This window comes from Malus domestica, chromosome 01 (assembly GCF_042453785.1).
Source record: "Malus domestica chromosome 01, GDT2T_hap1".
NCBI classification, from domain to species: Eukaryota; Viridiplantae; Streptophyta; class Magnoliopsida; order Rosales; family Rosaceae; genus Malus; species Malus domestica.
The window spans coordinates 15,588,775-15,604,083 of NC_091661.1; the positions used below are offsets into that span (position 1 = coordinate 15,588,775).

The 15,309-nt window shown below is 36.6% G+C and overlaps 1 protein-coding gene and 1 long non-coding RNA gene across 3 annotated transcripts; both read right to left on the minus strand.

The window, feature by feature from the left end:
• Positions 1-5,660: 5,660 nt before the first annotated feature.
• LOC139197046 (uncharacterized) lies at positions 5,661-7,464 on the minus strand. Its single transcript, XR_011582024.1, has 2 exons — positions 6,745-7,464; positions 5,661-5,910 (listed from the first exon to the last, which is right to left on the minus strand). It is a non-coding gene; the product is annotated as an uncharacterized lncRNA (long non-coding RNA).
• A 606-nt stretch (positions 7,465-8,070) lies between these two features.
• Positions 8,071-14,647, minus strand: HD3 (homeobox-leucine zipper protein ANTHOCYANINLESS 2). Of its 2 annotated transcripts, none has more exons than XM_008385038.4 (9): positions 13,795-14,647; positions 13,436-13,653; positions 13,193-13,310; positions 12,394-13,077; positions 12,112-12,213; positions 11,807-12,019; positions 9,831-10,005; positions 9,378-9,745; positions 8,071-8,986 (listed from the first exon to the last, which is right to left on the minus strand). In XM_008385038.4, the coding sequence occupies exons 1-9, from the start codon at positions 13,975-13,977 to the stop codon at positions 8,576-8,578; spliced, it is 2,472 nt and encodes an 823-aa protein (XP_008383260.2). In that variant the 5' UTR covers positions 13,978-14,647; the 3' UTR covers positions 8,071-8,575.
• Between the last annotated feature and the right edge of the window lie 662 nt (positions 14,648-15,309).

Below are 15,309 nucleotides of genomic sequence, written 5' to 3' on the forward strand. Positions count from 1 at the left end.
TTAACGGTTATTTTAGCTCCGATTTTGATGATTTTTTACAAATACACTCCTCGACCCTATAAGAATGTAATGAATAAATTTGATCTTTAATTTAAAGTATTTACACTAGTGGATACCACAAAAACTTATTTTATACTTAATAGAAGTATAATATTAACTCTAAGTGTTTGTTTAATCTACCGTTTTGACGCAATATGCATTCTACGAAACTTTTTTCAACGATCCAACCGTCAAACTTATTTGTACACATTCCGAGATCGCATACGTAAAAAATTGTGAAAAACAAACATTCAGACATTACGTAATGGAACAAAAGTTTTCGACGATTATAAACGAAAAATCACAATTTAACGGTTATTTTATCTCCGATTTTGATGATTTTTTACAGATACACCCCTCGACCCTATAAGAATGTAATGAATAAATTTGATCTTTAATTTAAAGTATTTACACTAGTGGATACCACAAAAACTTATTTTATACTTAATAGAAGTATAATATTAACTCTAAGTGTTTGTTTAATCTACCGTTTTGACGCAATATGCATTCTACAAAATTTTTTTCAACGATCCAACTGTCAAACGTATTTGTACACATTCCGAGATCGCATACGTAAAAAATCACAAAAAACAAACATTCAGATATTACGTAACTAAACAAAAGTTTTCGACGGTTATAAATGAAAAATCACAATTTAACGGTTATTTTAGCTCCGATTTTGATGATTTTTTATAAATACACTCCTCGACCCTATAAGAATGTAATGAATAAATTTGATCTTTAATTTAAAGTATTTACACTAGTGGATACCACAAAAACTTATTTTATACTTAATAAAAGTATAATATTAACTCTAAGTGTTTGTTTAATCTACCGTTTTGACGCAATATGCATTCTACGAAACGTTTTTCAACGATCCAACCGTCAAACGTATTTGTACACATTCCGAGATCGCATACGTAAAAAATTGTAAAAAACAAACATTCAGAGATTACGTAATGAAACAAAAGTTTTCGACGGTTATAAACGAAAAATCACAATTTAACGGTTATTTTATCTCCGATTTTGATGATTTTTTACAGATACACTCCTCGATCCTATAAGAACGTAATGAATAAATTTGATCTTTAATTTAAAGTATTACACTAGTGGATACCACAAAAACTTATTTTATACTTAATAGAAGTATAATATTAACTCTAAGTGTTTGTTTAATGTACTGTTTTGACGCAATATGCATTCTACAAAAACAATTTCAATGATCCAACCGTCAAACTTATTTGTACACATTCCGAGATCGCATACGTAAAAAATCATAAAAAACAAACATTCAGAGATTACGTAACGGAACAAAAGTTTTCGACGGTTATAAATGAAAAGTCATAATTTAACGGTTATTTTAGCTCCGATTTTGATGATTTTTTACAAATACACTCCTCGACCCTATAAGAATGTAATGAATAAATTTGATCTTTAATTTAAAGTATTTACACTAGTGGATACCACAAAAACTTATTTTATACTTAATAGAAGTATAATATTAACTTTAAGTGTTTGTTTAATCTACTGTTTTGACGCAATATGCATTCTACAAAACGTTTTTCAACGATCCAACCATCAATCTTATTTGTACACATTCTGAGATCGCATACGTAAAAAATCATAAAAAACAAACATTCAGAGATTACGTAACGGAACAAAAGTTTTCGACGGTTATAAACGAAAAATCACAATTTAACGGTTATTTTAGCTCCGATTTTGATGAATTTTTACAGATACACTCCTCAACCCTATAAGAATGTAATGAATAAATTTGATCTTTAATTTAAAGTATTTACAATAGTGGATACCACAAAAACTTATTTTATACTTAATAGAAGTATAATATTAACTCTAAGTGTTTGTTTAATCTACCGTTTTGACACAATATGCATTCTACGAATTTTTTTTCAACGATCCAACCGTCAAACTTATTTGTACACATTCCGAGATCGCATACGTAAAAAATCATAAAAAACAAATATTCAGAGATTACGTAATGGAACAAAAGTTTTCGACGATTATAAACGAAAAATCACAATTTAACGGTTATTTTAGCTCTGATTTTGATGATTTTTTACAGATACACTCCTCGACCCTATAAGAATGTAATGAATAAATTTGATCTTTAATTTAAAGTATTTACACTAGTGGATACCACAAAAATTTATTTTATACTTAATAAAAGTATAATATTAACTCCAAGTGTTTGTTTAATCTATCGTTTTGACGCAATATGGATTCTACAAAAAAAATTTCAACGATCCAACCGTCAAACATATTTGTACACATTCCAAGATCGCATATGTAAAAAATCGTAAGAAAGAAACATTCAGAGATTACGTAATGGAACAAAAGGTTTCGACGATTATAAACGAAAAATCACAATTTAATGGTTATTTTAGCTCCGATTTTGATGATTTTTTACAGATACACTCCTCGACCCTATAAGAATGTAATGAATAAATTTGATCTTTAATTTAAAGTAATTACACTAGTGGATACCACAAAAACTTATTTTATACTTAATAGAAGTATAATATTAACTCTAAGTGTTTGTTTAATATACTGTTTTGACGCAATATGCATTATACGAAACTTTTTTCAACGATCCAACCGTCAAACTTATTTGTACACATTCCGAGATTGCAAACTTAAAAAATCGTAAAAAACAAACATTCAGAAATTACGTAATGGAACAAAAGTTTTCGACGGTTATAAACGAAAAATTACAATTTAACGGTTATTTTAGCTTCGATTTTGATGATTTTGTACATATACACTCTTCGACCCTATAAGAATGTAATGAATAAATTTGATCTTTAATTTAAAGCATTTACATTTTTTTATATATGAGTGATTGTATATATATATTTTTACATTTTTTACACTTCTACAATAATTATTATTAATTTTATTAATTTTTCCCTCAAATAAAAAACATTATTCATGAGGGTTTGAAGGATTTTAAAAATCTAAACGATAATATAAGTGTAACAATTATCTATTCGAAGAGGAATAATGATAAATCACAAGTGTTTATATATTCTTTCACATTTTTCGTACTTGTATGTATGTCTTCTTAGTTCTTGCATATACAAATACTATACTAGTATATTTTAATTTTGGACAAGAATATGTTATGTAATATTTATCCTAGTAATGATAATAAGGAACTCTCATAATAAAAATAAATAATGACTAAAACTTTTTTATTTTATGTTTTTTTATAATTTATATAGAATGATAATACAAAACTATATATTTAATATAGAATATATTGTATATATTAATATGACTATTGTATTTTATAATAAATCTTTTAGTAATTAAACTTTAAAATTATTAAAATAATTTTTTTCTTAACGGGTCGAAACGGGTTACCCACGTGTTACCCGCGTGTATACCTGTTAAGAACCCGTTATTAACGGGTTCTTAACGGGTCACCCGATAGTGACCCGATAAGTTATCGTGTTGACCCGAAACCCGTTATTTTCGTGTCGTTTTCGTATCGTGTCACCGTGTCGTGTCAAAAACTGCCAAGTCTAAATAATATGGAGTCCGATGATAAGAGTTTCTGAAGTAATTTTGAAAAATGTGCTTGTTTTACAACTTTAAAATGCCAACCTACATGCTCTGGTTTCAAGTATTTGGTCGTGCATGTAGGAATAAAGTCATCCTAAGAACACATAATGTTGGAGAAATGCACTTCAAGAGTTAAATATATATAATTGTTTTTACACAATATTATATTTTTAAATTGATTCGAACTTTTCATTTACGATATTCAAATTTAAGACATCTCACTTATAAGTGAAGATGATTACTACTAAAAAATTTTAAGAATAAAATATTAGAAAGAAAAACACACTTACCCATCATGTAACTAACCCTTGCATTTTACTTTTATGTATACTGTAAATTATATTTTTAATGATCTACTTTTACACTTTCGTCAAACGATAATTTGCAAAATTGAATATAACTCATTCCAAAAACAAGATAGGTAGAGATTTGGTAATTTAAATCGAACCGATCAAATCGCACAAAATATGCCAACGGAGAACACTATAACCATGGTGGATCTATGCATGATTTTGAACCTTGGGGGTCCCAGTATTTAATACAAGTTTTTAAGATGGGAACAAAGCATGAAGTGTGCAAAAAAATCAGTTTATTTACTTGGTCGGCTTGTTGTACATACGTCAATAGATACCGGTATATTTTGAAGCAATTTGATTAACGATATAAAGAGAATTTGTCAAGTGTTGTTGATGCAACATGTCAAATATGCCTAGCATGCTTTATATCAAATATTTAGTAAGCAAAAAATGAACCCGTACCAAACATCTGGAGAGTAAGGGGAAGACCTTTACGTATATATTTTTCGACTTCGAATGATCTTGGAACCGCCTTAGTCCTTATTTCCATCCGCCCCTGACTATAACAATGGAGGTTTTCAACGACAAGCTCAAGAAGCCGACGGATACCAACGGTCCGGGCATTTCGTATTTTCGACAAGCCGTCCAGTTTGCTTTTGTTCCCCGTCTACTAAACTTTGCGATTTCCACTATTTTCGACATAAAATAGTTTATAGAAGGTCACCAGGTATTCAATTTTAGCCGCAGGATGAAATCCGACGGCCTCCAAAACTTTGGTATGAATACATTGGCGCACCAAAAAAACATCGTTAACTCTCAATCTCAAAATCCCACCGTTCAATGGTTCCAGCTGACCAAACCCAACAAGATCCGATCCATTCATGCTTAAGCCATCTCCAACGAAGGAGGGTAAGATGGCTCCTTTTAGCCTTATAGCCCTCCAAGTAATTATTATTTTAATGAATAGTGTCATGCCGTATTTCTTTTCATCTCTAACCGAGGATCAGAGGGTCATAGGCCAAACATAGTCATGTAACAAAAAACCATCTCCAACCAAAGGAGTCAGAAGATCATAGGACCAAACATAATTTATTATTTTAATTAAATTAATATCGGAATTCAAAACAAGATCATAAAGAAATTTCAATACAAGTGTAAGTTCCTCTTTCCAAATTTCAAGGGTTACTGAATTATCTTTCTGGGGTTCGAAAAATAGACAGCCAGTAGAGGTAAAATGGGGAACAGATCTTTTCTTCGATCAACCGGCCGCTGCGAGTAAATACAGTGAGCTTTGAGTAACTAAGTGAAGAAATTGAGTGTGAAAAACATACACTAGAAGTGTGTTGTGCGTATCTGTATATATGTACGGATGGGCAACGGTTATGGCGGACGGGTAACCGCGGTTATTTACCCATAACCATTTATATACATATCCGCATAACCATTTACCCGTTGGGTAATTGCATAAATGGTTATACCCATAACCATAACCGTTTATAAACGATTATCCATGCCTATAACTGTGTACCCATTTAACCATAACCGTGTACCCATTTAACCATAACCATAACCATTTACCTGTTTTTGAACTCGTTTATCTTTTTTTACCCATTTACCCATTTTTTCATCCGTCTACATGTTTTTTTTAACAACTTGAAAATTACAAAATAAAAATTTGTCATAATTTTCATTTTCTGACAATTAAACACCGTTATAAGTACATTTTAGCATGCATTTCCCTATTTTAATCATTTAAGTCCTCATACAATTCCAATAATTGAAATAATAGTTTACGAACGATATTTTTCTGCTACACCCAAGCAAGTCTTTAATTATAATTCATATGATTACAAAGTAAAGCTTCTAAAAACAAAAAGTAGTCATTATCTTGAATACTAGATGATTCAAAGCTCCAAAATATTCTGAAACTAAACACTTTCGAACACGTTCAATCACAAAATATCGTCGACTCGTTCTCACCAAAAGCGGCCTACAAAAGAAATGTATAAATTGAATTAGTATCCCATTTAGGAACACTAACACCAATTATCATGAACAGAAGGCATTATGCAAAACCAACTGATATAAATCACCACTGATATAACAGTGTGCTGCTTGTATGGCAATTTCATGAATCAGTTTATAACTTTACAAACATGAATTGGTTACATTAACACAAAACCAAAATGGAAAAAGTAGTCATAAGACCATCATCCTCTCACCCACAAAACCCTATTCGCCCCTCCAATTCAATTTCGGTGGAATTCAATTTTGTGAGTTCTCTGAGGGTTTTTATTTTTATTTTTTTATTTTACATATATTAAATTAAATGAGTAAATGGATATCCGTTATAACCACGGATAATACCTATTAACCAATGGATACCCGTTATAACCACAAATAATACATATAACCGTCCATTTAAATTTCACGGATAAACGGTTATATCCATAACCGTTTATTTGTCTAAACGGTTACCCATAACCGTAACTGCAAACTTTAAATGGACGGGTAACCGCGGTAACCCAAACCCATGGGTATTTTGCCCATCCCTATATATATGTGTACAAAAGGGTCACATTTTGAAGAGGAAAAATCAACCAAAATCCAAGAATAACCCACATGAGAAAACATCTATATCAACAAAACCCAACAATCAAAACATGGATTTTACACAACTCAACAACTTACAGCTGCCATGCACTTAATTATGCCTAAATTCCAACGATTAAATTACAAAAAATAAGACAAAATATCTGGAAATGACAGTCAGATTAAAGCATAAATAATGGGGAGAAGGAAGAGCAGAGAGAGAGGGAATCACCTAAAGAGATGGGGAGGACTACGTTTTGGGGTTTTTCCAAAACCCTCGGTTTGCCTCAGCTTCTTCGATTCCATGGGAGAACCTGAAGAGGTTTCCGCCTTCGCCTTCCGCTTGCAAGCCATTTTGGGTATGGCCCGCAGCTAGCTGGCTGGCTCCTTTGGGCCAGCCAGTTGGCTTGATTCCTTTTTTTTGGTTCGGTGGGGCTTACGAGCTTTTTGGCCTTTTCCTGGGTTGAAAACGTTTTTCTTGTCATTTTTTGTTATTTTCGGCCCTCTTGCCGGAACGGTGTTGGAGATAGTCTTATTATTCTCTCTCTGATGCCAAAACAACGTTACACTCTCAGTCAACTGTCATCCGTGACTTTTGAGTAGTTGTGAGATGATCAAATAACGCTTTACAAACATACGTAGACACATGTCAACATTTAAATGGCGACAACGCCAAAAAACAAGCATTAATTGACAGCAACCAGTTCTCCCAGTCGCAAGAGGATCCTTGCCGGATCCTCTTGTGAGGATCCTTGCCGGATCCTCTTGTGAGGATCCCAGGGATCTTCAAATCACATCCGTTCATCGTACATTATGTGGGCAGAAATCATTGTAATTTTTTTATTTAAAATTGAATATAAACAGTACTGGATGAAAACTGAACGCATGATGTACAATGAACAAATATGATTGGAGAATCCTCAAGATCCTCACAAAAAAGATCCAGCGAGAATCCTCTCTCCTCCCTGTCACCTTTTGCCTCTCATTTATTGCCTCCACCACATTCACTCACCCATCATCACCACCACCGCAACAAACATTTTCACCACAATATTTCACTGTTTGCCCAACAAAATTTAAAAACAAAGGAGAACAAATAAATATGATTTTGACAAACAAACAACTAGAATAAATCTCTACAGCTACCACAAACACATATATGCACATCTCCTTTCTTTTTATGCATATAGATTATGTTCATTATTTTTCTATCAATTCTTTTGTTCAAAATAAAAAATTTAAGTATATCTTAATCTTATTATTTAGTAATATTCCTCTTCATTTTTAAGTGAACAATCTTAAGTTTGATTGTCGTCAAAAATGAATTTGGACCCATATTATTAATCGCTCATTATAAAACTTGACCCACTTCCTTAGATACCATTATTTGTTAAAAAGAATAAAAACAAAGTAAGCGAATTTCATTTTTTGATATTTTTAATAACAATTTAGATTTATTTTTAAGATTACATTATTCTAATTTACTCTAATGTACAAAAATTATAAAACCGAACATGAATACTGAAACCATGTCATGAACATCACATTAACACAGATATTAAATTCAGAAAACTTGAAATAAAATCGATAACTCCGAAAAAGGGTCAATTTCTCCAACACTTTTTCCTTTTCACAATCTATGTTGAGCCAGACTCACTTTCTGGAATTAAACAGGGGTGGACCTGAGTCAATGCCCGAACCACCACCCTTGCCTTGTGCTAAGAACACACACGTGTGCAACTTCACACGCACGTGCAAGTTCCATGTATGTATATCCTAATCACCATGCGAGGACTCTCCACGTGCGGTTCGTTCTTGACTCAATACCCCCACCACATTTACTCATCGTTCCCCCCAACCGCTCTCCCACCCAACAAAACAAAACTACCACCGCCTAAACAACTTACGCCACCGCCCTCCGCCACCGCCATGCCCATCACATGCACAACAACCTTCAATAAAGTCTCCTAACAAAAGCACAAGAGCTAGACAAAAAAAAAAAAACATAAGCTACAAGGTGAGTTTGGATCACGTGATGCCAGTACGATCGGATACATGGATCATCAGCTCTCACAATGGAGGGACGCCTTGATCTTCTGGACCGTGCAGGATATGAGGTGGTTCACCGTCTCCACCGACTCTACGGTCAGCTTGCCCGCCGGCAGGCTGTTCACAAGGATCTGAAACGTCATTGTCAGGAGGGACCCGCTCACTCTATTGCCACCGTCATCACCGCACCCGCCGCCATTGCTGCTGCCGTGAGTGGCGCCTTTGCCGGACATGGGCCCGCGAGAGCCTGGGCCATCAGGGACGATTGCGAACCCGGATGGCAGGAGAGCAACGTAGGCGGAGTCCCCGCCGTTCATGACCACGTGCATGGCCGGAATGTCAACTGGCGCGTACACCACTAGCGACCCCGCAGCGTCTATGCGTGTCTCTTGTAGGATCAGCATGCTGCCTTGGTTTGCGTTTGCCTGTACCATCACAAAAACAAGACCCTCAGTTTCCAATTAATTTACACTCATGCCACTACAGGATTTAAGTCAAACCCTGTACTTTTTTGTTCGATTGAATAAAATAAAATAAATAAATAGAAAAGGTGACGTCAGAAAGTAACTGCACAAGAAGATGCCAATCGTCCTGAACTTTGACTTTTTTGGAGACTAACGAAACAAACACTGTCACCCCAAAACGTCCCTACACATACTTCCAAATTCCAGACTTGTCCTTTCCGCATTTACCTTTTTCACTCGCGGCAAAAAGACACATTTCTGATTTTAAAGTAAATTGACCTCACGCCTCCCCACCAATTATCCAAAAATAAAATAAATAATTGACAATTTCAGAGGGCGGAAAAAAAGGTACTCTGGCGCGGAGGAGGGAAACGCAGTTGCCGGGGTCCTGGCCCTTGGCGATGTGGGCCATCTCCTGCATGGGCCCGCCGTTGGAGAGTATGTCCCACTCGCTCCTCAGTCGCTCATCACGCAAGAAATCAAATAGCCTCTGCGGAGAGACCGGCAGCCAGACCGAAGTGGCAGCGCTGAGCACCACACCCGGTGGCTCGCCGGGGTCGTCGAGGCTCTCCCGAGTCATGACCCGGACGTCCTCGTCGACGTTCCCGGCGTTAAGCTTGGTCCATTTATGCACAGTCGATGCACATACTCCGGCACAGAAGTTGTCTGTCATCCGCTGCGCCAGCTTCAGCATGCTCCTCCTCCCGCTGGCAGTGATAGCTTTTACGAAAAATCCTCGATTAAGAAACATTATCCATATTAATCAATCCACTAAATAATGCTGATGGGCTTATTGATAAATTACCAGTGTGGTCGCGGGATGGGACGGAGGAGGACATGAGAATGGCCTGGAACTCGGATTGGCGTTGAAGGGTGGCGACCCACCGTTGAGCGCCGAAGCCCATGCCGGAACTTAACAAGGGTCGGTATAGCTGGTGGACTTGGCTTTCATCATACTCCGCATGCTCAACCCATGTAACCTGCAACGTTTTGTTACTGATCACATTAGTACATCATTAGCAATTAGGTTAATTAGCTTAACATAATGACACACAGTGTGCTACAGATTTGCACACTTGGAAAACTTGAACCCACCTAACAAAAACCAAAAATGTGGGAAATTTAATAACAAAGCAAGAACAGTTTACAGCCAAGGTAGGCAGAAGCCAGCTAACAAAATTGAAGTTGTTCCAAAAATAGTTATTGGTGCATCCTTAGTGGTTGCAGCATTTTGAGGTAACACATACATAGCGATTTTCTTCGATACGAAAATTTTATTGCAGGATAGTTGCGGAATGTGAAAATGCCAATACAGCAAGTCGAGCAAATAATAATAATAATAGACATGGAATCAATCACAGAGCCATCGAGCTAAAAAAGAGCTTAAAATATTTGGGTGTAGGTAAAGTTGCGCAACATTTGAAGGGGAAGACGGTGACATCGAGATTTGTAAATGATGTTGGTGTATATAATACAACACAATATATACACACAGATATATATATATATATATATATATATATATTTGTATATATGTTTATTTATTAACAGAACCCTAGAGAGGGGAGAAGGGGAGCCATATAGAAACAAAAAACAGGCAGTCTTGGGAGTTTGAGTAGGAGGTCTTGGATTAAGAAAGGGCTGGAATATAGGGCCAAATGACAAGCATCAAAGATTGGAATAGAAACATCAAATGGATAAATAATTAATTTGACCTAATTTGAAGATTTGCAAGGCCGTTAGGGTTATTGAGGATTATATTTATACGACAATTAATGTGTTCAAGGTACAGAAATTTGGGTAATGGAGGCTTCTGATGAATAAAAAATTGAAGGCTCAAATCCTTGGGAGTGTGATAAATTAAAAATAATAATAATTTAGTGTCATTAAAAAATAGGATTGGAATTGTTTAATATTTTAGAATGAGATTTGAGGGCAGATGATAAGATTTTGAAGAAGGTTCCGATTCTTGGAGGGCATAAAATATTGGGTTGGTGAAAACCATCAAAAAACTGAGACAGTGTGGTGATGTAGTGAGTAATCACTAGACAAACATTGTTCTTTGATGCATGAGCTTTTTCTTAATTCATTAAATTAATCATTTAATTAAGAATTGATTAAGTAGTGGCTTTGGAAATGAAAAAAAAAATGCATGATATTTGGACTTAAATAATTGAGAAATGTTGGGGACTCTCTTAAAAGTAGGATTTACCATAAACTCTCTATCACCTCATGTTTTTTATACAATATTTTATAATATTAGCATAAAAATTGATGTTAAACTCTGAGGTGTCAGAGAGAGTCTGTCGACAGTCTCACTTTTGAGAGAATCCTCTTAGTGTCAGCCTAATTAATTTCAACAAAGCTCCAATGTTGCAGTTACTTCAACATACTCATTATGGATTTGAATCCTCTCCTGAGCCCAAGGAGAGGATCCTCCTAATCAAGAACTGTGGACCGTTGAATTTTTATCCAACGGCTATAATTATTGTGAAAAGCACAATAAATGTGAAGCAAACAAATGTGAACCATGTAATGTAACTGAAAGTGTGCACTTGAGTTGTGCCACGGTTAATCATCCATGCCCGCTTCACGAGGGCATGGATGACTTTTACGTGATGATTTCCTACAGTTGACAGTTGATGCATGTGAAGTCGAGGCTAGTAAATTGGTTTTCTATTTTACCAGTAGGGAAACTAAATTAATTGGCAAGGCATAAATATATGTAAAGTACCAAAGAAGCTAATGAGAGACTGGCAAGGATACTAGTACTAGATTTACCCTAGAGTACCCATTGGGCATGTCTTGCACAACACAGCCAGAAGGGAGCCTCCTGCAGTTCATAAATGTTGGTGCACCGGAGGTGTCGCGAATGACGTCAACCGACACGTCAACCACAGCCCACACGCCCTCTGCGAGCTGCTTGCAGAAACGGAGGAAATTGACCTCACGAACCGGAACCAAAGGTGATAGGACTTGCAACTCAGCATGCATCTGAAATGTGATTAATTCAGATCAAATGCAGAAAAAACAAAGTATATGTTTTAATTTAATTTTTTTTCCTTAGGACTGACGATCGTATTTACCAGTTGAAGTGCACCATTTCTAGTTCCTCCCATGCCACTGGAAATCACATCTGTGGTTGATGTTCTTGCAATCACACCAGGAAACATCTCCAACCATCGATTCTGTGGAAAAACAAATTCAAACAAGATGACAACTAAATTTGAAAATTTGAACATAAAATAAGCAAAAAAATAACAAGCATCGGAAGCACCAACAAATACCAAAAAAGCAAAACATCATCATCAATTGCTATAACAATTGATTGACTCAGATCTCAAACAAGTAAGTGTTTGGATTATTACCGAATCCATCAAAGTTTCAACAAGAGTTAAGCTGTTGATGATGACCATTCCAGACTCCCTAGAAGCCTCGGAGACAAAACCACTCGGTTTCAATCCGATGCAAGGAGTGAAACTTCTCATGTATTCCTCATGGTTCAAAACCTCCCTTCCACCCTCCAAACTCCTTAGCCAAAGGGGCTCATCTGTCTGAGCCATCTTAACCAATTCATCCATGGCAGCCAAAGCAAGCTCTAGAAACATCGATCTCTCTATCGACCGGTCTAGCCCCGTCACACTCGGCCTACCATGAGACACAATTGACATAGCACTCCCAATCCCACCTCCAAAATCAGGTCCCATGGATATTGATGTAGCCACATTGCTCATCCCACCAAACCCATTGCTCCCAACTCCGAGCTCCAAAGTGGAGCTCGGAAGCGGAGGCCCCATGGATGTAGCCAGGGATGAAATGGGTCGGCCTAGAAACTTTCCGGCCAGTGTACAAACTCGGTCCAACTCGTCCTTCAATCGAGCATTTTCGATCCTGAGATGCTGCTCGTCTAGTGATATATCTCCAATAATTGCCGGACCACCACAATTTGAGCAAATTGGGTTCCTCATAGCGTCACGAATCGACATGTTCTCCGCTCGGAGCTTATCGTTCTCTTGCCTCAGCAACGAGTTCTCATGGCGTTCCAGTTGCGTCTAAAAATCCAACAACCAAAACTCCATCCACATCAAAGCAAAAAATAAAATTAACACTGAAAGCGAAACCCCAAAAAAAAAAAAAAAAAAAAAAACAGGAGATGAACATATTTACCTTCATCTGGGTTCGGCGATTTTGGAACCAGAATTTGACTTGTCTGGTCTCCAAGTTAAGCCTTCTGCTGAGCTCCAATCTTTGCTTCTCATCCGGATGAGGGCACTCTTTGAACAGCCTAAAAACCACAAAAAACCAAACATATAAAAAAAATAAAAATAATTAAGAACTCAAAAAGTTATCATTTTATGCAGCATCAATATAAATGAATAAACCAGAAAATGGGGGTTTTTAATAAAATACGCTTCAAGTTCTTGGATTTGCTGAGGGGTGTGTCGGTGGTAACGCTTCTTCTTACGAGGGTTGTTGTCAGCGGCATCTTGATCGTCCCCAGAAGCACCATCCATGTTATCACTCCCGGATCTGCTCTCGTGTTCTTCCTCTCTGCTCCTTCTCCCGCCGTTGTTTGCCTCATAACTCTCGGCCACTCTCGTCACATCTCCTTGCCCATCCACATTTGTCTGCTGATAATAAATAATAAATAAATAAATAACACAAATCAGAACCAAAAAATAACAAAAACCCAGATCAGATTTCAGACCACTTCATCAGAAACAAAGAAAAATCGATGGGAAAAATGAAAAAAAATAAGAGATTTTTACTAGGGCAAGTGAGAGTCCCGGAGAGTTGAACATAGATTTAGTGAGAGACTGAGTTACAAGGTGTGGCTGAGCGATTGCACTCGATGGCATGTTGTTGTTGCTATTGGTGTAAGGAATATCAGCCACGATTCTCGCACCGCCACTACTGCCGGTACTGTTGTCAAGAAAACCCCCAAAACTCATCAAAAATAACCCCAAGACTTTATTTTTTTTCTTTGGTTCTTCAACCCTGTCAAAGCAAACTCCTTTCCAGATTTTCCTCCTATTTCTTTACAAATTTACAGCTTAAATTCCCCTCTCTCCCTTAAAAATATTTGGACAGAAAAAATATTTAATAGAGGCAAAGAAGACAAACGGTTCAGAGATAACCCAAATGTCTCCAAATCCCTCTCTTGTGAATGAGAAAAGTTTGGTTTTGGAGAGAAAGAAAGAGAAAGAAGGCAAGCAAACCCTTTTTTGGTACACTCCAGCTGCTTAGCTCTTCGTTCTCTATCCCTCTCTCTCTCTCTCTCTCTCTCTCTCTCTCTCTCTAGCTTTCTCTCTCCAAAAACTCACCAAAACAGCTAAGCACCAGAAGGGGGCTTAAATGACTGCTATTTCGTTTGGAGGACATCTAAATGGGGGAACCCTAGTTTTTAGGTGAGAGTGTTTCTTTGGTTCCACGGCATGCTTGACTATGCTAAAAAGGTCTGAGAAAATTTATAAAAAAAAATTAGAGACGGTAAAGGAAAAAGCTTTTTTTTTTCCAAGATTTGTTGCAGAGAGAGGAAGGAAAAGAAAAAGCAAGAGAGAGAGAGAGAGGAGGGAAGAAGAAGAGAGAGAGAGAGAGCTGAAGCCTTTTTTTTTTTTTGGTAAAGAGAGAGAGCAGAAGATAAAACGCACTATGTGGACTCTTCGAAGCCTTACAAAATACAAAGCTCCAAAAAGGACCGGTTGACTCTCCACTCTCTCTGAAAGTCTGTGAAAAAACAGTAAAAAATTTCTAACCTTTTCGAACTTTTTCTTCTGAATTATCAGATCTATGACTTTCTCTCTCCTCTATCATCTTTCTCTCAACTTGGTACTGGTAAATGGGATTTTGTACTCAAGTTTGTTTCTTTACGGGAGGTCTGGATTTTCCAGCTAAAATCTAGATATGTGCTGGAGATTTGAACTTTCTTAGGTCTCGTTTGGCAGCTCGGACTGTACTGACTATTTCTGTCGGATAGGATAAATAGTCATCGGATAGTACTGACTAAATTAGTCGGGCGTTTGGTGCAGTATCGGACTAATGACCGTATTATTTATACTGTGTTTGGTTTTATACCGGCTAAATCAAACTTAAAATTAAATTAAACTTATAAAAATAAAAAAAATATCTGAAACCATCCCTTCTTCTTCCCTGTTCTCTCCGCCGCACCCCTCAAACGTCCTCCCTCTCTCTCCCTTCTTCTTCCCCGCCTGCCTGCACATCTGGTGAGCAACCAGGAGTCATCAGATCCACATCAACCCAAATCAAGAGTGCATGCTTCTTCG

Bases quoted from the DNA above. Each gene is read 5' to 3' on its own strand.
- HD3 (XM_008385038.4), bottom strand. From the start codon at position 13,977: ATGAGTTTTGGGGGTTTTCTTGACAACAGTACCGGCAGTAGTGGCGGT. The intron at 13,311-13,435 runs GTATTTTATTAA...TGTGGTTTTTAG, and splicing joins CAAATCCAAGAACTTGAAGC to GCTGTTCAAAGAGTGCCCTC. The intron at 10,006-11,806 runs GTAAATCTAGTA...AAAACGTTGCAG, and splicing joins TGCCCAATGGGTACTCTAGG to GTTACATGGGTTGAGCATGC.